This window comes from Vidua chalybeata, chromosome 17 (assembly GCF_026979565.1).
Source record: "Vidua chalybeata isolate OUT-0048 chromosome 17, bVidCha1 merged haplotype, whole genome shotgun sequence".
Classification (NCBI taxonomy): domain Eukaryota; kingdom Metazoa; phylum Chordata; class Aves; order Passeriformes; family Viduidae; genus Vidua; species Vidua chalybeata.
This window is the reverse complement of record NC_071546.1, coordinates 4,384,222-4,409,537: the sequence shown is the minus strand read 5'-3', so window position 1 is coordinate 4,409,537 and position 25,316 is coordinate 4,384,222. Positions and strand designations below refer to the sequence as shown.

At 49.8% G+C, this 25,316-nt stretch overlaps 1 protein-coding gene across 1 annotated transcript in view; it reads right to left on the bottom strand.

Moving 5' to 3' along the window:
- The window catches only part of PPP1R16B (protein phosphatase 1 regulatory subunit 16B), a 54,938-nt gene that overhangs the window by 21,490 nt on the left and 8,132 nt on the right, over nt 1-25,316 (bottom strand). Inside the window, exon 2 of the mRNA XM_053958563.1 lies at nt 15,491-15,893. Coding sequence (XP_053814538.1) covers nt 15,491-15,737 — 247 coding nt within the window. The 5' untranslated portion in view covers nt 15,738-15,893. The remainder of the gene's footprint in view (nt 1-15,490; nt 15,894-25,316) is intronic.

Below are 25,316 nucleotides of genomic sequence, written 5' to 3'. Positions count from 1 at the left end.
GTGCTACAACAGAGAAATCCTGTTTCTTTCTGTTCATCTGATCACAAAAAATCATTCCCAGGGAAAGGAGCCCACCCCACCAGGAGCATCCAGCGATGCTGGGTCTCACACAAGCAGCTGCAACCAGTACAGTTGTATAATGGAAACCTGACCTACAAACCCTGAACTAAATTCTATTGTTCCCTTTGAGAAGTGAGCACGTGAAGGCTGCACACATCTTCTGCCCTGGCTGCTGCCACCTCCCACAGCTGTAATCCCAGCTTGGCTCCACATCCCAACAGGACTGTTAGCTCTCCTCCATCCAGCACAGCCAGCAGGGCTATGCTGCTGGCATAGCCAGCAAAAAGTGAGTTAAAAATGAGCCCTGGTTGCATAAATTGTATGATGAGTGTCACCTACAACTCAGGGATGGACGTGGTTTGGTGGCCAAGCTCTCCACACATCAGCAGCCAGTTCTGGGCTGAAGGACACACAAAGGCCCAGCTGGTGCTGCCTCTGCCTGGAGCAAGGGACATTCCCCAGCACACTCCTCCCTCAGGGGGCAAACAGCCTGCCCTGGGACAGAACAGCTCCCTGGGCTCAAAGGACCAAGGTGACAAGCAGGTGACACAGAGACTTTTTGGGGCAGACAGCATTAACCTCTTAGCTGCTGGAGCCTTGCTCACCAGTGCAGCCCCAGCTCCTCAGGAGGGCTCTTTCTCTTCACAGACCCAATAACCAGATTGGTGTGAGGTGTTTTGTGCCTGCAATGCACGGCAGCATCAAAGACATTAAGAAGAAGAATATATTGCACCAGAGAGTCTAACAAATAACACACCCATAAAAGCAGAGATGAAAGCTCAGCACATGCAGGCAAAGCACAGCAGCTGGGAACTGCAGAGTCACCCTGGGAAGGGGACAAGAGGCAAGGCAAAGCCATCTCCTCCTCCACCCCAGCAGCAGCCAGGACAGCCCTGGTCAGGTGGGAATATGGACAGACCTGAGCCCCAGAGCTGCTCAGCAAGATGCACAAACCTTCCCTTGGGTTTCTATTCTGCAGTAAAATGCCAAAAAGCATTAGAAGGAGATTCTTCAAAGGACTGTGAAAGGACCAGGAGCTCTCATAAGGAGGTCCTTACTCTGTCAGCAGCTTTGAGATGCTTTGCAACCATCTGATCCCTCCTTCCCCATGCAGTGTATTTAAATCAAGGAGTTTCTTCAGAGAGTGGACTAGATTTGAATGACAAAGTTTCCCAGCTCCCTGGCTGGGAATTTACAGCCTTGCTGAAACTAAGGAGAACTTTGCTGTTGATGAAGCACATTCCCAGCAGTGATGGACAGGGGCCAGGCTAGGCTGACACACTGACCAGTCCTACTTGGCCACCTCACCCCTGGGCCAGCTCCCACGTGTCCAAGGACACAGGCTACAGCATCTCCCCTCACAGATGGCACTGCCCCCTCACAAGAAAAACAGCTGGATAAAAGCTGCCCTGCTGGACTTACCCCAAGAGAAAAACCAGCCCAGTCTGCAGTCAGGAAGGGGCTACATGAGCCAGTTGGGAAGATGCTCCTTCAGCCCCACCTGCCTTTCCCAGCGGGCAGTTTGAGCGTGTTACAGACACCAGGAGCACAGTGAGAGATGTTTCAGCCATCACATGTAACCCCAGTGGATAATAACTCACTAAACCCCTGATTCACTTAGTGATTGTAGCAGCAGCTTCACAGAACACGGGTGATTCCAGAGGTAGCCAGTGCTTTGCTGCTGCTCCCAGTCACAGGAAGCAGCCAAGCCCCACAGCAAGGCAGGAACACTGAGATTTCCCCCAGCTGCTCTTATCTTGTCTCACAGTATTGGAAACTGGGACCTATTGAGAGCCAACTAACAGGCCACGGCATTCACTGAACTCTGCTGTAAATCACGTGCAGGGACAGGCTCTTCATGCAGGAGTGACAAGGAAGATGCATCTGCAATGGTTTTATGGCACATCAGCATAGAAAATGGTTTTATGTCCCTAAAAGCAGGTGATTAAAATTCCAAGATGTCACAGATTTTAATTCTGAGCTAATTTTTCCTCTCTTCTACACTCTATCATACATCACCGCCGTCAGGAGAGCTGAACTCTCAAAAATCAGATTTCCTGAAGCTAGAGTACAAGAAAATTATGTTTTCTACAGCAAATCAGTTCAACAGAGGCTCAATAAAACATGATTGATAATTAGTGTTTTCTTTTTGGCAGCTAGTAGCAATTGTCTTCTCCTTAAGCCTAGTGCATTTGCCAATTTAAAATGAATCTGTCCAAAAATGAAACAAAACATCTGCCAAAAAAAATCCCAGTGAATATTGGTTAAGATTTACGAAGTTCCACAGCAGAGTGTCACCTGCTGCAGCATCAGACAACTCAACAGTAATTAGGGTAGAGCTGAGACAGCCTTGTGGAAAGAGCCATCAGGCAAATGGAAAATGGATGGGAATAGCTAAATCAGTTTAGATTTCCTTAACAGAGGTAGATCAAAAGAAAACTAACCCGATTAGGAGGGAGAGAGACACTGATCCAGATTCAGGGAGCAAAGCAGAACAGCTATAAAGTGATATTTATGCCTATTTTCCTTTCTAGGGCTGCTTAAAGCATCAGCATGTACCAGTAGATCTGGCCCAGATTTATGGGCTAAGGGTAGACCCTTTTAAACCAGGACAGCTTCTCTTCTCCAGTTTACTTTCCCAGTTAAGCAACTGTCCAAAAAAAAAAAAAAATTAAAATAGGCCACAAAAAAAAGCCTCCCAAATTCAATTAAACAGAGTAGGTGACAGTCAGTGCCATTCTCCCCGCTCGGGGCACCTTGTCCTGCTCGCAGCAGGGCAGGGATGCATTGCCAGAGCCCAGCTTTTGGCACAGCCCATTTCAGACAGCCCCAGGTCTGATGCCAGCACTGGCTGTGGCACAGGTCTGCAGCGTGGCTCCGTGGTCCCTGACACCAGGCAGGGCACCTCAGTGCTGCTCTTGGGATGCTGCAGCACTGAACAGTGCAGGAATGCAACACACACCCGCCAGGAGCACCGTGCTGCCTTGCAAGGAAAGGCTGACACAGCCCCTGCTCCCTGCAGCACCAACACCTCCTGCAGCAAAGCCTCTGCTGCACAGAGCTGCCACCACTGCTGCCCAGGGGCCCCCCTCAGCTGAAGGCAGCTGCTCAGTGACTTTGGGGCTCCTCTCAGCCACCCCCAGCACCCTGTGCCATTCCCAGCACAGCCACAGCCTCCTCCTTAGCCCCAGGGCAAGTGCCTTTGCAGCAGCACCCAGGCGCTGCCAGGGTAAAAAGCTCCATGAAGCCACTCTGCTGTCCCCAAACCCCTCGGGAACAGCTCACTGCCCAGAGATGACGAGAGCACAAAAGCTCCCTGCCACCGGCAGTCTCAGAGAGGCCACCCTGGCAGTGTCCCCACAAGCTCTTGGCAGCCCTGCTGCTTTCCAGGGCTGTGAGTGTCCCGGGGGATGTGTGAGCACAGGTACACAGCATTTTTCCGTAGCAAAGACACTCCCCAGCCTGTGACACTTTGGTTCAGGTTAAACACCTATGCCCCGAGGCAGCGTTCCACAGCATCGCTCTACACCACAAATTGTGCCCAATCTAAAGAGGTTTTTGTTGCTGAGGAGGCTGTCCCAGAGCCAGGGCAGGCTGCAGCGTTCACCCTGCTCTGACAGCGACACCTCCAGCCTCCCTCTCACCTACTCCATAAGCATTTCCACCAGCACACCCTCTCACAGCTCTGTGTCCCATCCTGCTGGCTTCTATCCCAGCTGTGGAGAATCCAGACACCCCAACAAGAGCAAAGGGATGCCCAAAATAAAAGAGCCCAAAGTCCTCTCATATTTTAGTGAGAGATAAACGTGGCTGAGACTTTGCATGAGTCCCACCACCCCTCCACACTCCTGCATGTGTCAGATGCCACCTGGCACCTCCCAAGGAGCTGATATTGCACTGGATGTTATTAGGATCTAACACAGAAGCTGTTTTGGGACAGGGCAAAACCAACTTTGCCCACTGCAGTGCCAGCAAACACCCTTTTCGTGCCCTCCAGTCCCAGGATCCCTGGGTGACCAAGCAGTTCTTTTCATGTCCCAGTCACACAGGAACCAGCCTGTTGGGTTTGGAAGGCCTCTCTGGCTGTGGCATCTCAGGATGCTCCATGCAGAGCTCTCAGCAGAGGGAACAGCAGAGACAGGACAGCTGACAAACGAGGCCACAGCCGTGAGCAGCATGGGACAAGGAGGAGCTTTAAACAGATGTGAGCAGCTCAGTGGGTAGGTAAACAGGATCCCCACTTCTTTCCTGTTCCACGGCTGGAAAACCCACAGGCCCTTCCTGCAGGAAGGGAAGGAGGAGGGTGGGGAGCCCACAGCACTGGGGTCAGTTTCCAAAACTGGGAACTGGCTGTCCCAGGGCACCACTCCTGCCCATGGCACACACAGGATGTTACCACTGCTGCTGGGAGCTCCTGGCTCTGATCAGGGTGATCCCCGAGGGACTCAAAATGCCATGTCAATATATTTTAATACCATGGGGCAGGGATTAATGGGGTGGTCTGTACAGCAGCATCCAGCAGGAAGGAGCTGAGTGTTCTTCACATTGGACTCTGGATCCTATGCAGCATAGTGCTTTAGGTCAACCACCCAAACTGACTGCAATAAAGGCAAAATACCCAAATATCTTCAGAGGTCTGTGCCAAAATGCTCAGGGTTCCATAGGAAGCCCTCAGTCAGTGGTAGCTGAAGGTGCTCCTATGAGAGCTCAGCCCAGGACAGCTGAGTGAGCAAGGTGTTTGTGGAAGCTTTGAACCCCACGAGAATGACACGAGGACCAAGCAAAGCCAGATGGCCACACCTCTGGCTCAGCACCCTCACCCTGCTCAGCACAGCTCCTTCCACCTCCACCTCCTGCAAGCCAAGCTGCCAATCCCACCTCACAGGAGAAAAATCAGCCAACAAATATTGTCCTTGAGCTACAAGACAAGTCTCTGGATGTAAGCAAAGCAAGAAATATTTCCTGTTCACTTGTTCCCCGTAGGGTAACTGACAGATCAATGCTGCAAACATCCCATTACTGAACACATGGCAAATCCTAGAGCACTGATTGAAACAGTGCAATGATGAGCCAAGCCTTGAATTAATGCTACAGATCCAGTGCTGACCTGTACTCAGATGAACCTTTCCTGGCTCTGAAGAGTGGTAGAAAATTGCCACAAATGAGAGTAATTTGGGTCAGGGGACAGAGCAGCAGCTTTTTCATAGCTATTTCACAACTGCATGATTGAAGTTGTGAGAAATAAATTTCCTATGAAAGCACGAGGAATCCTGCTTAGGTGCCTTTACAGATTAAATTTTAAACCCAGTTGCCCTTCTAATAAAAGCAAAATGGACTTCCAGCACCTCTCCATGACCCACTGCCACCTCCCAAACCAGACATGCTGTGGTTTTGGCACAGCATCCAGCAGCAGGTTGGAAGCTGGTTACAGCCTAGACTGGAACTTCGTATCACATTCAGGCCTTGCATCACTGTTGTGACAGCATCACAGCTGCAGGAGGAAAGAAACCCCTGTGATAAGTGCCTGACAGGCAGGAGGATGTCACTGCAGATCCACGGGGACTGTCCTCCCTCAGTGGAGCTCTGGCTCTTTCCAATGCCTGCTATTTCAGGCTGTTCCACCACAGTTTTAATTAAAACAAGAGGCCCATTAAAACTCTCGTGGAGCCCTGCTCTAGCCTTGCTAATTAAAGACAAACTGACAGGATCTGAAATGATAAAATAAACCAGGTCTGAAAAGTTTGAGAGGCACAGGACGAGTCTGAGCTCTAAGTAGGTTAAGCTTGCTCTCTGTGGGAGCACTGTGTGCTGTCCAGCCCCAGGCTCCTCAGTGAGGTGCTGGTCTCTGTGGAGCTGATGGGCTCTCCAGAGGGTGAATCACAGCACCCCAGGTCAGATCTCACCTGTCTTCCCTGACAGCACCCAAGATCTGAAGGCAGTGTTGGCAGACAGATACAGAAAGTTCTCTCCAGGTCCCCAGCACGGGTGGAATGGCTGCTCTTTACTGCAGGCTCTCTGCTCCTCTCCAGCCCCAAGAGGCTGAGCTGGGATGGATTTCCAGGTGAATTCCTTGACCCAGTCACTGGGCAAACCACAAACACCCTGCAGCAATGAAACCTTGGTGCTCTGTTCCTGTGCAAGGACTTTGTACTTTTCATTCAACGTTAATGAATAGGGTAAAACTTTGCTGTTTATTGATAAGGATGGGTTTGCCTCAGAGAATCCTTCAGATCAGATAACTTAAAAGACCATTAATACACCAAGCCATCGTGTCTCAGTCCTTATCATTGCAACCAGAACCATGGAAGTGTCAGCACCTCACCTCTAACCCTTGCTGCTCCAAATGGAAATGCTTTGGAGGTGCCACAGTCTTCCCCAGCCACTCAAAACATGGATGTGTCCAGACAGATGCAGGTGCAACACAGGATGAAACAGAAGCTGTGTGCAGGTAACTCTGCCATGGACACCATCAGCTGCCAACCAGGCTAAAACAAGGCTGGTGCAAGCAAGGAGAACGGTGTGACAGTGCCTTAGAGGTTAATTCCTCCTCTAGTCTCCCCTTTTTTAGAGGTGAACTCTATAGAAATAGCCCTTAGGACAAAAAAATGTGAGTGTTGTTTTGTTTGGTGGGTGGGTTGCTCGGGGTTTTATTATGGAGGAGGATTGTGGTTAACATTTTTTTTTTTTCCAATGGGATTTCTCTTGTCAGCCCAGGTAAAGGCAAACCAAGATAAATGAGACTTTGGAAGTTTCCCACTATATTTCAGAGTTTGATGCTCTTACACTCAAGGCAGAGATCTTTTTGCTGCTTTGAAAGCAAAGCCCAGCACAGCAGACAAAACCACCAGGGAAATGTGAATTAAGGCCCAGCTTGACAACACTGGCCAAACTGAGAAATGCTATGAACTGTTATAAAAAGGTATTCAGGGCAGGAGAAATGCCCCAGAGTAACTAAAGCCCATTTCCCACATGAGTGGCACTTGCAGCCAGCATACCTCACGCTAGCCAGGGAATCCAGAGGCCAAATCCAGCAACAAACAGTTGCAAATTGTAGGGACCTCAGTGGAAACTGCATCTGCTTGCTCAGAGCTGCACATGGGCTCTTGTTCCCCGAATTAAAAGGGAGTGCAAGGTGCTTGATTGCATCTTGGCTCTTGATTACAAATGTACCAGCAGCAGCCAGAATTAAACAGTTGGCTTCCTGGCCTATTTAGCATCCTTTAGTGCTGGGCTAGAGGGTGGGCAAGGCTTAGGAGGTGTTTTTATATACCAGCATCTAAGTTTTTAAATTTTTTTTTTTTCTCAAGACACTCGCAGCGAATGATAACGTTTCCCAAAGATCTGGCCAAGCTCCAGAGGGAAAAACAAGCAGTGGAAGTGTCTGTAGAAGCAGCTCTGTACTAGGCTATAAGGCACTGCCTGAACCAGCTGCCATAGCAACTGCTATTAAAGAAAGAATTAGAGCATTCTTCACGGAAGTAGAAAACTCCCAGTCAATAAGGATGTAAGGATGAGATGCAAAGCAAAAAAAAAAAAAAAAAAAAAAGGATAAATACAAGCAAGTAGGAAAAATGTGCACAACTGAATGAGAAGCAGGGCTCCTTGCACAGGTAGATGTGCTCTGGTGTTGTAGAGATGCCTATAAATACACTAAGATACCTAACTCCACCCTCATTAGCAAGCATTTTAGATACAGTTGATCCTGCCTTGGGGCAGGAGGTGGATTACATGACCTCCTGAGGCCCTCTCAACCTCTATTTTCCATGATTCTAGGAGGCAGAAATCTACACCAGCTGAGCTGAGCTGGCCTCACTCCAGAAAGGCAGGAATTTAAATCTGGAAAAAAAATAGATTTAATCCACTTTCCAAGTTCTCCTTGACCAGGAGAAAGGGGCAGAAAGCAGAGCCTGCAACCATAGCTTAGAGGCAGCTTCTTCCCAGCCAGGAATGCATTTTCAGCTGTACCAGGGGTAAAGCAGCAACATCAGGTTTCACCCTGCAAGAAAGATTCACCCCCCCAAAGCATTCATCTCCCCACCAACATTCATTTGCAAAGAACAATCAGATACGTGGCTGCAGACCTGTGGTTTTGGTTGTGCCTTGCTGCACAAAATACACTTGAAAACAGAATGACACTGCAAAAAGCCAGCGAGCTCTCAGGAGCAATCAGGCTCATGTCCCACATCCCTTGGAAGAAGTGGATTAGACCCCACAGCACAGCCCCACAGCAGGACAGAGCCTTGGCTCTCAGAGCTCACAGCCAAGGACAGAAAGCAGATGAAATTTCCCTCTGGGTTGTGCTGCCTTTTACACACAAGACACCAGAGGTTCCCAACAGAGCTGCTCTTTACGCTTTCTGGTTCCTCACCACTGGACTGGGACAAAATATCAGAATAAATCATGTGAGACTTCATTTTCTTCATGTGGAAAAGCCTATTCTTTATTCACACAACTTATTTTATACTGTTTTTACAGAACTCGTGTGCAACTGTAATTGGTTAATAGTTTTCTTGCCAATTACTCTATTGGTTAGTGAAAGGTATTTTACTTGTCCATCAAATCTCTCTGTTCTTAAACTGTTTACATATTTCCTTCACTGATTTTCATGGCACAGATTTAATGTTTATGTAGGTGCTAGCTGTTTTCCACCTAGGAATAGATTGCTATGTTAACCACCTGTTCACACCAAGATCGTTTTCACATGGAACTTGCAAAGTACTAGCTGCACTTAGAAGAAATGACAGGCCAGCCATCAATCTAACAGAGCAGGCCTGATTTTATGAAGCCTTTCTTTGGTAATTTTCCTACCTGACTGCAACAACAAAACACACCGTGAATCGGAGCACAGGAAACAACACTCACCTGGAAGGCAGCCAGGCAGGCAAGAAACACTCTGCCTGCAAGAAAAAGCCCCCATGTCTCATCTCCTGGGGCAAGGACCTGGCTGGGCTGTAGTGCCAGCCCTCCCAGCTGTTATCCCACTGAGCAGGAGCCAGGAGTGCTGCTCCCAGTGCTCCATCCCACCCACAGCCCTGCCTTGGCCCCCTTGTGCACATGGCAGGCAGTGGTCCCCTCAGGAGGAAACACAAGGACAACCAAGCTGGGGAGTTACAGGCTAGAAAGAGCCACCGACATATCAGCAAGTAGTAGCAGCCTTGGAAGTCTTGGCTTTGACATTTGGCAGCTCTCTGGACACCAGGAAACAAGCAGGCATGCGAGGCTGCCTGCACGTCACAGGAAGCAGGGCAGCCAGGACAGGGAAGGGAAAGGTTAAATGCCACTGATTTAGCACCTGTAGGCAGGGACATCTCCAGGCACCTGGTTGAATTAAGGTCCCATTGATAATCTGCCTTGTGCTCACAAAAGTCTGACGTTCCCGTTCTGAGCCCTCCCCGCCGTGATTTGGCCGGGCAGGGTTGGAGAGCAGATGGTGACCTGACATATCCCACCTACTGCACCTTGCAGCACAACCTGAGCAGTTCCAGCCTCTCCTCCCTGCTGCCCAGATCTCCTTGGGAGGCAGGAACACCTCTCACACACCGACACACCAACACCATTAACACCACCAATAAACCAAGGAAACGTCCAGTTTGTGTTTATGTGCACATGCAACCAAGGAGACACTGAGTTTCTCCTCCAAAACACACTGTAGCCAAACGTTGGAAGATGATTAAGTGATTTAAGCTACTTCTTGTAAGAAACAAAATCTTGACAGCAGCGATTGGCCAATCCCTGTTTGATTAAAAACACCTTAAACCCAAACAGCCCATTCTTACTGCAGTGTGAATCCAATGTTTATTCATTACCCTGTAATCCTATTACAAAATACACCAGAAATATTTTCAGTGGTTTCAAAAGTGGTGGGAGGCAGCCCAAGTGTAAAAGCCAGAAAATGAAATGATGCGTAAATGACCAACTTTTGAGAAACAAGAGAAGTCTTTCTGATCAACCTTTTTTGTTTAAAGCAAAATTGTCAAATGAATTGTTGAGGCTGACTCCAGATTTGGAGAGGGAGAAGGCTTCATCCCAGGAAAACCTTAGGTGGACTTTCAGTGTTAATTTCAAGACAGGAAAGTTGGCATTTGAGTCTCTTACGGATATAATTTCCCCACTTGATTGAATTTCAGAGAGTAGGGGGGAAAAATATTTAACAATATTTATTTGTTATGACAACAGAGAAAGTTGCTGATTCAATATTGCTCACGCTCCCAGATGCCTCTAGTTAGCTGCCATATGCAAATCACCCCACGTTGGCATCACATCCAAATTGCATGAAAAAGCCAAGTTAAAATGTGGCCAAATACATGAATCTGCTTTTGGAAGACATACCAACCCCCATTAACAAAATTAACAAAATTCATCACTGCCAAGGGCTCCCACACACAGCTTCCTAAAGAGGACAGCTCTCATTTCCACACCCAGCAAGTTTAAAACTCGAGAAATGCCTTTGTTATTGAAAAGAAACTTAATTTCTCACTCAAACCATTCTCAAATACCCAGATAGACACTCAGACTGATGGTGATAAGAGATCTTTTCTTTTCAGAGCCCTTCAAAGGACACAAAACCCAAAGGAAAACCTTCTCAGACAGATAAATGCACTTACTCACAGACCTGGACACAGGAACCCCATGAAAAAAAGCTTCAGGAGATTAATAATGTGGGTGGAAAATTAAGGCACCTCATAAAGGGTTTGAAGTAACAAGGGAACAGATCACATCAGCTTGGAAAGGTTAAAGAAAGCAATTTATAGACACTAATTAGGGCCTCTTTTAAAAGTGCCTTTGCAAGTGACAAGGTTGGGTTTATTCCAGAGAGGTGCAAAGGGAGCGTGGTCGGAGCTGCTCAGGGATGCTCCCAGAAGGGTGCCTGAACCATGCTGGGCACCACGGCACAGGAACAGGAGATTTGGGATGGCACAAAGGGAAGCAGGGAGTTGTGTTGATAGGAATAAGCTGTTTTCTGCCCAAGGAAATCTTCCCCACACAGTGAGCTCCAAGCTCATGCCCTCTGCTCTGTCACTGGGAACTGTTTCGCCGGGTGCCAAGTCCAAGGACACCAAAGCTGAGTTTTCCTTCAATTTCAGGCTCACCAGCCATGAGGATCTGCACAGTTAAACGCCTGCAGAAGTGCTGCTTTATGCAACACTCTGGGTCTGATAAGGTTTTGCTTGCAGGATGAAGTGCCAGGAGGTGGGAGCTGAAGGACTCTGCAGCGATGCCTTCGCCGGGGGCAGCGGGTGCCTGTGGGAGGCAGCTCTCACCAGAGAGCAGGAGAAACCAGGGCATTTCTGATGCTGCTGGGAAGTGAGTCAATCCTTGGGGTCTCTACTTCTCTGCTGGTTCCTTGGAGGAGCCCGGCTCACCCTGAAGCCAATGCCAACACCTGCAGTTTGTGTCATTCAAGCAGGAGCTCCCACTGCAAACAGCCCAGGTGTGCAAAGGGAGCTCCAGACAGCAAATGCCACATGTTTGTACAAGCAGCCACTTCACCCGCCTCTGGGATCTGTTTTTTTCAGTTTACAGAACACCAGCTTGTCTCCCCATGCTCTGGGGCTACTTTTAGAAAAGCTCAGTGATGTAGAAAGACCTGGACATGACAGCCCTGGCTGCTTTTGGGGACGAGGTGCTGCCCTGGGAATGGCAGGACCAGCCTCCTCTCCATGGTTTCAGTCCATCACCTCACACAACAGCCTCAAAGGGCCACAGCCCTCAGCAATTTCTTATCTTCTCAAATCCTTTGCAATCAGTAGAGTAGCTCATAAAGCATTCCTTTATTGCACTATAAAGCAACTCCTTTGCAGCCATCGGAACAGCCCAGAGGCTGCATCCAGCACCACACCCCCTGGCAGCTCTGTGTGGGCTGGGGGTCCTCCCTTTGCAGCATCCCTTTGAAACCAGCTCAGACTGAGCCCAGAGCTGGGTGAGGACTGGAGCATATTTCCAAGTAAAATGGAGATGGTGTGGGATGCCCCTCCCCAGCATTCCCACAGAGGAGCATGGACCAGGTCCAGCCTGGCAGCTGGGAGTGCTCTGGTCTCCCACCTCAGACTCACCCACGAGCTGTGTGGAGCTATCCCAGCTTGCCAAACGGAAGGTCCAGGTGGCCCCCTGCAGCCCAGGGGCACTGTGCCCTCAGTCTGGGGTCACTGCCTGTCACCTCGCTGTCCCCAGCGCGGCTGCCCGCTCACATCTGCCACCAGCATGTTTGCAGTGTGCTCCCGCCCTGCTTCTGCCAGCAGACACCCAAAGGAGCTTTTAATAGCAGCTTGTTTGTAAAACCTGGGGTGTTTTGACAGATCTGTTGCAGAAGATGAGAGGAGCAGGCAGACAGGAGCCATCACCCCTTCGCAGCTGATGGTCTCCAGGAGCCCCTGCCTTCAGTCCTGCTTGGCCACCACACTGAGACCAGGGAGCCACAGAACAATTTGGGTTGGAAAAGCCCTCCAGGATCATCGAGTCCAGCCATTCTGCCAGCACTGCCCAGGCCACAACAACCATGTCCCCAGGTGCCACATGGATGCATCTTTTAAATCCCTCCAGGGATGCTTGCTCAACCACTGCACTGGGCAGCCTGTGCCTGGGCTGGACAACCCTTTGGGTGAAGAAATCTTTCCTAATAACCAATCTAAACCTACCCTGGGGTGCAGCTTGAGGCCATTTCCTCTTGCCTTTCACATGTGACCTGGCACACAGTAGCCCTCTCAATTACACCTGGGCAAGAGGCAGGCAAAGGACAGTGAAAGCAGCATGTCCAGGACCTCAGGACCCCAGAAGAGCAGGGCTGGGTTCTGCACCCACCAGCTCCATCCTACAGCACTCAACTACCACCTCAGGAGGTGGTGATACACACCACAGCCTCAGACACCATCTGGACAAAGAGCCAACTCCACTTTCTCCTCCCTGATTGCATTGCACAGCACCTACCACCATCCCCTCTCCCACTTTGGGGGTGAGAATGACAAAAATAAGCAGAGAAGTCACAAGGAATGGCAATGGCACAGCCGCCCAGAGGTGACACGTGCCAGCTGCGCCCCCAGCTCCAACCTTCCTCACACTGACTTATCAACTTCTTAATCATTTGTATTTCACCTCCCCCTCCACAACCCACATGGAAACAAGATGATTCATACATCAAAATAATCACCTGGGACCTCCAAAAGCCCACGAGTTTCCACACTTTCTTGCTAAGGAATTTTGCCAGTTTGGCACCTGGGTTTGACTTTGTCCCCTCCTCCCTTTATCCTGGTCCCACATCACAGAGAGGGCAGAGCTGGCACAGAACCTGCCCACACACTACTTTTAGGACTTAATTGAGCACAAAACAAATTGACTGTAATAACTTGAGGCATCTGAAAAATCCAGCTACTTGAGAAGCACCTGTGCCCTGGGAGTACTGTCCCTTGTCCTCTCCATGGGGTAAGGAAATTGATTTTCTGTCAGCAGGAAAGTGGCTTTGTAACATTTGGGTTTTATCACCAGCATCACATTGGAAAGAGCAGCTGCTGGTTCAAGCCCACAACCTGGGCTCACCCACAGAAAGAGGTGAACAGGATTATGGTGCCAAAAGAGACCTGCGGTGATGGATTTTCCCTCACAGGAGGAAAAGAATGAAACTGGGAGCTGAAAGATCAATTCTGCAGCTTCAGCAGTGAAGTGTCCATGTCCACACGTGGTGCAACACCACTGTCCACAGGACCCTGCCACCAGAACACTCCTGTCACAGCCTGCACACACTGGGCCAGCCCTGCCTGCTCGCTGCCCTCAGGGAGCACAGCCATCCTTCACCAGGGCCCTGAGCACAAACACCTCCACCATTCCTGCCTCCCTCACAAAATGAGAAAGCACCTGTAGGACAGATAGTGAGGAGCTTTCCTCCTTCCAAACGGCCCAGATCCCAAACCAGAGAGAGCTGAAAGCAAAACTGGGGCTGGGCCTCTTGCAGACCCATCACACCCCCGGGCACAGTGCTGAGCAGAGGCACCAGTGCCACACAAAATGAAGATGGTAAAACTCTCATCATCCATCTCAACGCTGTGACCTGTCACTGGCAGCTGAACAGCTGGGTATGAAACCCAAACCACAGCCTGCCAGTACCTGCCAGCACAGGCAGAGGTGATACAAGTCCCAAACGTGTCCCCCTCAGGCAATGCCAGCTGTCACAGCTGGCTTCACTGTTGGAGCCCTCCTAGAAGACCACAGCAGCTCAGAGAAACACAGGGCCACTGAAGCAGAGAGCTGGAGAGAGCTATGAAACCTCTAGAGCAAGGAAGGAACAAATAAAAGCCTGCAGTTCCAGGGTGTTATCACAGGTCTGCTGTCCCAGGGAGGTCACAAAAGCACAAAGAACCAGAGCCACGGCAGGGCTTGGCAAATGCATTGACAATGTCCAGGCAGGCTCACCACTGTCCATGCTCTGTTTGCAAACAGGAGCAAAGCACACACACAAGGGCAAGTTACAGTGCAGAAAAGGCTTGCTCAGAAACAGGGACATGACTTTGGGGAGATTCTTCACGAGACAAGACGAGGTCCTTGCCTTCCCCCCACGTACCGGGCAAGGATACACTGCCTCTTGTAGAGGGTGCTGGGAACTAGAGCAACATTCCCTAGCAGAGGTGCTCAGCTGGCCAGGTTTCCTAAGCACCCTCCTCTGCCACGCCAAGGGATCAGGAAGATCACACCAATTTTGCTACCTTGCAGAGCACCAACCCCTAAGGCTGCTCCAGCTCTCCTGCAAGAGATATTTTTACTTGTCTGCAGAGAAGCACTCTCCGGCTCCCCAGAGCTCACAGATTTTCCCCCATGCTGTGCTGAGGCTAATGGTTATTGACTTTTAGACGTATTTTTCCCTCCTCCCTTCAGATTTTGTAGCAAAGCACTTTCATCCACTTTGAAATGGTGCAATTAAACCAATTTTGGAACGATTTGCAGGTCTCTTCTTCAGAAAGCACTAAGCAAAGCCATGCTTCCCAGTATTTTGGGAAAAAAAAATCATACATTCACATAGCTCTGAATCCATGCCCTCAAGCAGGGAAAGTGAAGAGATTTACACTGACATGTAAATCCCTGCGACAGACTCCTCTAAAACCACTGAGAGGCACACCCAGAAGGCAAGGAAGTGTTTCACACCTCCTGTAAGTAGGAAGTGTGAGAAGGAGAGAGATGAAAACTGCCTTCCTTCACCCAAACCTCGGTCACAATTCCTGCCCTATCCTGGCACTCATGCACCCACTCCTGAAGCCAGCCAAGGTAACGCTGGTGTCACACGGGGCTTTGGGGACCTCAGAGCTGTGTCAGAGATGCCAAAGCCCAACACCACACCAAGGGCAGTCCGTGGATGACAGCACAGATGCCTCTGCACACCACAGAGGGCTGCACACCACATGGAGCTCACAGGCAGCCAGACAAAACCTGCCAGGCACCAGCACTATACCTTCCTCCACATCATTCCTCAGAGACGCCTCCAGCAGAGCAACGCTGGCTTCAAAAGACACTTTCTTTCTGTTCACAGCATTTCTCTTCTTTTCATGCTTCCTCTTCTTGTGCTGCATCTCCTTCTCATACTGGGCCCATTTCTTCAGCTGCTGAGCCCTCCGTTTCTGGGCTGCCCGCAGCCTCTCCAGCGTGGGCACCTTGTCCAGCAGCTGCAGCTCGGTCAGGAGGTCCACGTGGGCATCCATGGCTTCTGCTGAGAGGGGGGACGGGGAGGATGTCCCAGTGGGAAGGGATGTCCCACCGCAGCTCCTCTGGATGGCAGCCTCCTGCTGCTATACCAGCATCCCGAGGCCGAGCTGGGGAGGGCCCATGGCAGAGTCCGGTGAGAATGTGGTGGGAACCTGAAATGAGGAGAAAAGCAGGAGAGATCAGGTATCACCAAGCACATGAGCTCAGCCTGCTGGAGAACACAACAGGCAACATCTACCACCTCAAAAGGCAGCCGAGTTAACTGTGCTTTAATTGCTGTAATTGCTTTAATTGTTCTTACCAGCCTTGGTGATTTCCTCCTTCCCCCACTCCAAACAACCCAGCAAAACCCTGTTGATTAAGTAGAAGTTCCACCGTGCAGCTCGTTCATGTCTATTGCTCACATTAACTCTCTCCCACGAGCAGAATAAAGTGTTAATGAGCAAAGATCTTCCACACGCTGGATACCATTTGTCAGACAACTTGGGAGCAGTTGGAGTACTGAGACTCCCATCCTTCCCTGGGCTGGTCCTCCCCACCAGCCCTGTTCCAGGTGTCCCCACCCCACAGTCCTGCTCCAATGCACACCAGCAGCCACCTCCCTGAGGCATTTCAGCCTGAGCAGCAAGGCACAGGTCAGAGGGGACCAAGCTGCAGTGCCCAGGGCAGCCACAGACACCAGATGAGGCCGTTCCAGCAGAAATAACCCAGAAGCCAGAGGCTGGACATATCTGGGGATACCTGTCTGGTGCCTCGAGTCCAGGCAGGTTTTCCCAGAGGAATTCGACCCACCAGGAGCATCATCTGTGCTGCTCTGCCTCATCCATCCAGCCCCAGCTGAGGACAGATGGATAGACCTGACTCTCAGGTATTAATAACACTTAAACCACCTCAGCTCTTAAAAACACGGGGGTTGTGTTCATCTCCCTCTTCCTTCAGGTTTTCTCTTCACCACACACTAAATCACTCTGGTTTTGCTGTTCGGGGTCCACAAGCAATGAGAGCAGTCAGCTCACAGCTCCTGAGCCTCAGTGTGACCACAACAGAAACCTCTGAGCAGGGCTACCCACAGTGACCAACCAGGGACCCACGGGCAGCTGCCCAGTCACCTGCTGCACAGGAGGAGGAAACACAGCCCAGATTTCAGATGTCCAACAGGTGCATTTGAAATAAAGCCGAAATCACAAGCAAATGGAATTTATCCTTTCCAATCAGACCTGTGCTTTAAAGCACATTGAATGGCTCATGCAAAATCCTGGCAAGCAGCAAATATTCAGGTATGACATGAGAGCTTGTGTGGTTCAGCCAGCTCGGAGGGGACAAAGGACAAAGAAAAATAGTGTTGATGGGAAAGGGTGACTGAGGAGCTGAAGTATTCACAAGCACTTGAGAAAGCCTTAATAAGACAGCTGAACCTCAACTCTGCTGCTGCAAAGAGAGGAAGCAACAGCCTTGTAAGCACTGGATGCAGAGAATCTATGGGAAAAGCAGCAGAGGAAAGGCAGCTGGACCCAGCTGAGAGCCATGGTGAGGATACCCAACCTTACCCATCCAGGTGAGGCAGGAAAAGCCAGGGCTCATCCCTGTCAGAGGGTGAAGCAGCCCATCGAGGGGACTCTGAGGGGCTGCAGGGCAGTGTCCACACCACACAGCACATCCACATCCCAGGGAATCCTGGCTGAGGCATCCACACCTACTAAACACTGCTTCAGACCTTCCACAGGGCTTTGACCTTACCTATAAATATCTGGGCAGACTGAGAGCGAGACACGCCATTTCCTCCAACAGATAATTGGTTTGGGAACTGAAAACAAACAAACTCGGCCAGAGCACACAGACAGGTCCAGGCAGCTGCTTTATCTAGCAAATGGCCAAGGACAGCTTCAGCAGCACCTGTAAACCTTATTTTGAAGACTTCAGGATAGACCTGAACAGAAAAAAAAAGAAAAAACTCTTTAATCCTGTCAGAACTTAAGAGTGCCGGAAAATGCTTTAATTCCACACAGGAACAAACCCAAAACCTTGCAAAGTTTTCGTAAGGGAGCTACTAAATCAAAATTCAAATTTAATTTGCTTGCTAGAGGTGGAAAATACCAACTTGTGGCTTTAGCACGGCGCTAGAAAGCAAGGGAAGGGTGCCATGGCTCCTCCACAGCACAAAGCCACTCACAGCTGTCCCTGACCCCTGCCCACAGCCCCCACGGGCTGGGACTCACCACAGTCCCCAGAAACCCCACAGAAAATGCATGAATGCACTTCCCAAGAAGCTTTTCTTTTGGGACAGACGCATTTCCCGAGCGCAGGCGCTCAGCTGGAAAGCTCTTCAGCACCTCTGGTGAACTCAGCTCCTGCCCCTGGCAAGCATTCCTGGGAAGTATCTTTGTTGGCAATCTCAGTCTGTGCTGCAGCAGCACAGGCTGCAGATCTGAAGCCCCAGTTACAATACCTCGAAGGAGGGGAGATAAGGGCAGGAAATGCCTCCCGGAATACCGAACAGGCACTCCCACCTTGCTCCTTCTCCAGGCCACTTCTGCCATTGTTTGCTCAAAGATGAACAAATATTTTCCAAAACATACCTGGAGTAGAAACTAGGACCTAATTCTGCAGGATTATTAAAGCAGGAAACTTTATTTCAGCATTTCACAAGATAGGCTGGAAGTTTTCTCTTTGGGTTTAGGACGTCACCTTGGAAAGTGCAATTTATAAGTAGTAAAAGACAAGTGTGGCTGGGCTGGCCCATGTTTCAGCTTTCCTGCGTGCACCTCATCCTCCAGCAGCTCCTCTGCTCTCACAACAGAAGAAATGGGAGATTCAGGTCGTCTGCAAAGGGGAGTGAAATGGAGAGGGGGGATCCACAGACATCAAGACATGCCTGGAAGTACCAAATGCCAGCATGTCCTCAATCCAACCAGAAAATGAACCTCTAGAGGAGCTAAAAGGTCACCCTGAGAGCTCTTCCTGAAGTGGACACAGCTCAACTTCTCCCAGACATAATTCCCTATCACTCTCACAGACCCCAGAGCCCCAAAAAAGACTCTGTCCCCACAGCTCTGGCTGCCTGTTTTCCTGTGACCTGGTTCCTTCCCTGTACCAAAGAAATGGCACATTGACTCATGGCACAAACAGGTTAACTAGAGCACAGGTTCAGGCCCCAGCATTTGCTTACCTGCACAGTGACACAGAAGTGGCTGTGTGGGTGTCTGTGGCTTGCAAGGCATCGCATTTTGGTTTCCATTTTATTTAAAGAAGCAGAGGGGGCAGAAAAAAAGCACCATTCCTCCTGCTGGGCCGAGCTGAGCAGTTTCCCTGAGCTCAGCAGAACTGGTGCCACCAGGCTGAGCACATCCTGCCACACACACACAGCCCCTGGTCCTGCAGGGACAATGGGGACCACTTCAGGGGCCAAAAGGAAGGCAAGGCACTGGTGCCATCCCCCTCCTCCTGGTACTGCAGCAGGGAAAGGCTCACTCTGACCAAAGACTGGCTCCTGCAAAGGGCACACAAGTGTTGGCCAACACCACCGTGGGGCTTTTTTGTAAATTTGCATTTCCTGTGTCGTTTGTGTCACCTGATTAAGCCCAAAAGGACTCTCAAGGCCAGGTTACTCACTGCCTGTACAAGTGAAGTGGGACTTTACTGACTCAGGGGTTGCAGCTTGTGCCACCAACCCTGTCTGAAGGCACCTCACACACACACACTCCTTCCCATTTCACTCTTTGAGGTTGGTACCTGCATCCCTCATAGGTGAAAAACCAGAGGTACTCATTTCTTCCACCAGCACACACTCAGAGCTGCCCCCTGACCTTCCTACTAAGCATTCAACTTGCAGACAGTTTGCCATAAGACTGCTGAGGCTGGAGCTGGGTCTGTTAAAGCAGCCATGCTGCTGAGTGAGGCTGGAGAGGCTCTTCTTCTCCCCATCTGATGATGAAGCTGGAGCTGAGACCTGCAAATCCTCTGTCACATCTTCCCAAGGCAGCAGTTAGAGCACAGCATGACATTGATGCAGAACACAAACACTCACAGAACTCCTTCACTTAAGTGTCATCAACTGATTTCAGTTTTATTCTACTTAAAAAAAAAAAAAAAATCCCACAAACGATGGAAGAGCAGCCCTTGAATGGTACACTTTGAAGTGAAAGGCTGGAGATTCTCTAAAGCTTTCAAGCAAAGGGAAAAGAGGAAGGCCCAGAGTAGCCACTTCTGAAGCTGAGGGGATCGTTTCCAGCCACTGGATTGCTTGTGGTGAGACACCTGCAGGACTGGGCCTGGATGATCAGGTGAGGTGTCTGCAGCACAAAGAAAAGTCAGTGGCATGAACAGACAGAAATAGCCCTCTCCTCCCCACACCAAGCTAATCTCTCCACTGGAATTGGAAACCAAGCACCAAAGCCTACAGCAGGGATCTGAGGGCATAAGCAGTCAGCAGAGGAGGTGGTGCCTGATTGATTTATTTCACTAACACCAACACCTGCACCATGGAAGGTGAGCAGCTGCCAAATTCACCTTTTCTGCTCCCTGCAAGGGCCAAGGCCAATCTGTGTGTTCCTGTCCCATGAAATGCAAAGTGACCAGCCCACTGCAGCCTTTCTGCTGAACCCATCCTCTGGCAGCAGGCACCAATGAAGAATTCACAGGTTTTCCTTTGGGCATCACCTTCAGCACTGTCCCCAGTGTCTGGGGACACAGACCAGCCAAAAATGCATGTTCTGCATGGGTGCTCCTGCTGCTGGCCAGGATCTTCCCAGGGTCTGGAGGAAGCAGCAGAGCAGCTCTTCACCCCTTGGTCCCCACTGAGACACGAGCTCACTTGAGCCCAAAAGATAAACACAGCCAGCCAGAAAGCCACTGAGAAAAGGAGGAGACAGCCCAAGGGTCAGGCAGGAACAGCAGGGAAAGGCAGGCACAGGAGTCCAGCCATCCCCAGGGAGGACAAGGTGGGCTCAGGGGATGTGCCCTGGGGCTGAGCACACACAAGGAGCTCAGGTCCTTTCCTTCCTTCCCGCAGCCCAGCCTGGGTGGGAAGGGCAGCAGCGTTCCCCTCCCAGCCTTCCCAGGGGAAAGCCTCCAGGTCATTTCCTAAGCCATGTCCCACAGAGCACGTACCCACCAGCAGCTCTGCCAAGGCACTCCCCACCACACACACGTGAGCTGCTCTCACCTGCAGCACCTCCAGGAAGATGGGAAACCAAGCACTCTCTCTGCTGATGGGAGCAGGGAGCCCTGTGCTGCACAGGAGCTCTGGGGGTTTGTGTGGTTTATTTGTTTCATTGGTAGAGTGCATCAAATCAAGAGGGTCATTCATGCTTAGACCATCACAGCCTAAAACTGATTTTTAAAAACTGCCTGTGTCACTTCTTGCCTTTTGGGCAAACATTTCATTAGAGCACCATCAATAAGGACACTGCACTGAGCCCCACCTGTCACAGCCTCACACACCTACAACAGGGGACCTGGCCACTGGGTTTTCAAACAAAGACACACAGAGGTGGACACCAACAGTGACCACATGGCAAACTGGGAAAGGGACTTCAAATCACAAGAGCTATTCCTCCACAGAATCACAGTCCCAAAACACTCATTTTCACCTGCAGTGCCACAGGACACAGTCCCTTTTCCTACAGAGCAGCATTTCCAGCCTCCTGAAGGGTTTCCTTTTTTCCTGAAGCCTAAATTTTTATTTCTCCAGTATCACCCTGCCAGGTGGGTTGTACCATCTCCCTTGTCCGGGTCTCTGTGCATGGAGCATGACACAGGTGGGCACTGACCACAGTCTGCTCTGGACATGAGGGCTGGTGGCACGGCTGAAGGCAGAAACCTGCCCACAGCCCAAGGCAGCACATCAAACCACAGCTGGACACACACCTCAGCCAGTGCCCTCAATAATCTGCACCAAACCCTTCTCCAGAGCTCAAGAGCATCCACAGGTGAGCAGATGAACACATATCAAAGTCACTGGCATCTCTCTGGGCAGCAAAGTCACTGCAAGAGCTGTATCACCACCTCAGGACTGTTATTTCTAGTCCTGTGCTCCTGCCACAAGGTGCCAAACCTACTGGTCCCTCAGTGCTGCTCTGGGAGCTCTGGCTATTGCTTCTGGTGGCAAATTCTTCTTGCACACCGTGTGATTCTCTCTGTGTTGTGCTGTGAGCCCCACAGAGGAGTGAAAATTATGAAAGTTGTTGCTGCTTGATTTAACTTCACTGGTATCTTAGAAGTAAACAGCTCCTTCCCCAACCTGGGGCTTCAGCTACACTGTAAGCAGCAGATGTTCAGCACTACCAGAAGAATGGTTCCTCCTGAGGGAATGACAGGGAAAGTGGCAGGAAACATCACTTAAAAAAAAAAATATATATATATATATATAAATATATATATATTTCAGCCAGGACCCCTTAGGGAACACAACTCCTACATCTGCCCTGAAGTGCTGGTGGGAAAGAGCAGGTACAGAAATATTCTGGGTAAGAGATCTCGTCAGAAATTGGGAGTTTCAGGAGAGATTCTTGGCTTTCCCACACGTTTCTTGTATGCAAAGTAAGTAACTTAATCTGTGCCCCAATTACCTTCTTAAAGTGAAGCTACTGTTTTACCATCTGCAGCAAAGGAACTTTCATTGCTGCCTGCTGCAAATGTGGTGAAGGTTCCTCCTTGTAAAATATTTTCTAGCTTGATGGAAAGCTCAAAATTTCAAGCCAAATTCTGCTCCAGAGAATTAAGAAGATTTTCATTTGGCTGCTTTATCTCTAATTCCAGATAATCTCTCTGTCTTCAATGAGCTCCTTCCCAGCAGAGGGAATAAAATACAAGCAAGAAGAAAAAAAAAGTGAAGCAGAAAGTAAAAAAAATCTCTTTGGAGCCAACACTGGCAAAAGAAAATTTTAAGTGCCTCTTTCATTTCTCCTCCCAACTGTTCCACTCCTAACAATACTGGCAGTTGTTTGAGGAAAGCCCCTCAGTATTTTCACTATATATTTCCTGTAAACACCCAACACAGCACAATATACATTCTTTTCCCTATCAATATTTCAACGTGGGCCTCCTTAAAAAAATGTAAAAAAAAATTAAAAACCCGTTCTGTGCCAAGCAGTCCTCCCCCAGATCAGTGTGCAGTGAGGAGTAACCCAAAGCTGGTGGTGGTGCCCCGACAGGGGCTGGAGAGCTCTGTCTGGGGGTTCAGCAGGCACAGCAGGGAAGGGCTTTGAGCACAGCTCACACCCAGGATTTAGGAGCACGCCAGAGCATTAAAGCTAAACCAGCTCAGATCTCACTTCCCTCCACGTGGCTCCTGTGCAGAGCAGCTCCTGGAGCCCCGTTCCAACGCAAGGCAGCAGGACCTGGAGGCGTTCTAAAAACCTTCCTCTAAAAGCTCTGCAGAGCAAATGCACCTTTCTGTTTCTGCTCCAGCACAGCCCTTCAGAGCTGCCACCTGTGGCAGATGAGCAGTGCGATGGCTGACTCTCACAATTAAAGGGCAGATATTATGTGTATGTTAAGAGAAGTTTTTTAGAGATTTATAGATGTGTTTCACCCCTCCCTTGCATTGTTTTCAGGGGTTGCCCTGGGTTTGGGACATTTGGGAGGGTTGGCTCGTTACCATGGCAGCACCTGACCTCCCATCAAGGTGTAAGAAAGTGATCTCCACCACTGGACAGCAAAGAAGGAGCCGATGGACACAACTTTGGGAGGGGCTAAAGGGTTAAAAGGCAAAACATCCACTGCGTGGATGAGCACACAGAGGGGAAAAATCCTTTGCTCCCGGCACTGTAATATTTTCTCTATTCAGTCTTTTGTTGTGTTTTTGATAAGCTTTCAATAAACATTTTAAATGTTTTGAAAGTGAGCACCATTTCTCACACACCTTTCTGCATTAAGCTGCCCTTGCCTGGGGATATTTTCAAAACTAAAACTCCATGTGGATGGCTTTCCCACTCACTAACAGTTGGGGGTTTCTTCTCCCCTCTATTTTTATTCCCTATCACCTTCCTCACCAGCTAAGCTCTGCTCTCACTGGCTCTTCCTCCACATCCATGGGCTGTTCCAGCCCCAGTTTGAGGTGTAGCTCTAGTCCAGGCACTGGGAACAACTTGAAGGATGCACTGGAGCTGTAAAAACTGCTCAGCCCCCTTGTACCTCCCAAAGGGGACACCTTGGGTTCCCCTCTGCTTTCAGGTCGATCAGTGAATCAGTAAAAACAGACACCCTGGGCTCTTGGCTATGAAATTCCACAAGGAGAAGGGAGGGGGGCATTTCTGCCAGCTTCAACTTGAGAATCCTAACGGCGATTTCGAGTCGAGTTAAAAATCAGAAAGCAAGTTCAGGGCTCAGTTTCAAACGACACCAGAACAAGGCATTCCCCTGTAACTCAGTGCCATAGAGAAACCTCACTGGCGGCTGTGAAGCTGCAGACAGCACTCGCTCACTAATTGTCCTGCTTGCCTTTTTCCCTGAGCTGAGGGCTGAGCACACGGATCCAGGAGCAGAGCTCTCCCCTCTGACTGTGCCCCAGACAGCACAGACGGCTCCGGGGAAGATGATGCTTGGAGACAAGGCAATTTTACTCCTTCAAGAATCCAGCACACACCACTCCCCTCTCCCCTTTGCTCCCCTTAGCAGAGAAGTGTCTGCGAACAAAAATTTATCTCCGGCATCAGAGGAGCAGCAGGATCCCTGCCCTTCGGCAAAGAAAGAGGGATCAGAATGGGATTTCTGTGCAAACATGAAACGAATCCCAACTTCCCTCGCACGAGAGCAGCCCCATCCCCTGAGCCAGGCAGTTAAATATTGAAGGAAAGGCATGCAGCAGCTCCGATTATGTGGAACAAAAATTAATTGAGGGCATAAGTCTCCGATTGGGCTCTCAATTTATTTTTTCCACAGCACATTATATGGGAGTGGGGGTTGAAATGCAGACACCTGCAGGGAAAGCAGCCCGACCCATCTGTGACAGTGATATTACCTCTTTTTATTTGTTTTTCTGGTTAGAGCTTCCATTTTTTATCAACCCTGCCACAGACAGATGTGTGGAGGCTTCCAAAACTGCATCCCTCTTCCTGACATTTTCAGCTACACATTGAGAGATCTGTAATTTGGAAAACAACTTTCCCTCAAAACAGGCTTTAAAGTAAGATATGGGGAAAACGGGGAAAAAAAAAAAAAAACAAACCCCAAGTTAATTTCCAACAGAATCTCAAAAACACCACTGGAAGAGCCCACACCCTTTCCTCAAGATATAAATTACAACCCTATTCGCACCCGCACCCCACTCTTTTTAACAGAAATCCTTCCATTGTTTAAAGCCATTTACACATATTTTGGCCCACTGGGGAAAAAAAAATAATCCTAGGAACAGCCCTGTTCTGGCACAGCAACAAGCTAGATAAGTGCCTGGACTTTCCATTTGCAGCTCCTGGGCACCTCAGGCCGTGCCAGTGGGATGTGCCAGCATCAGGGGCTCTTGCAGGCTCCCAGCTGTGGACAGGGATGTGCCTTTCCCTGGGAATTCCCACTCTGGGCATCCCACCTGCCCCCATGCAGATGTGCACCCCCAGGGCTGTGCCTCCTGACAGGGAGTT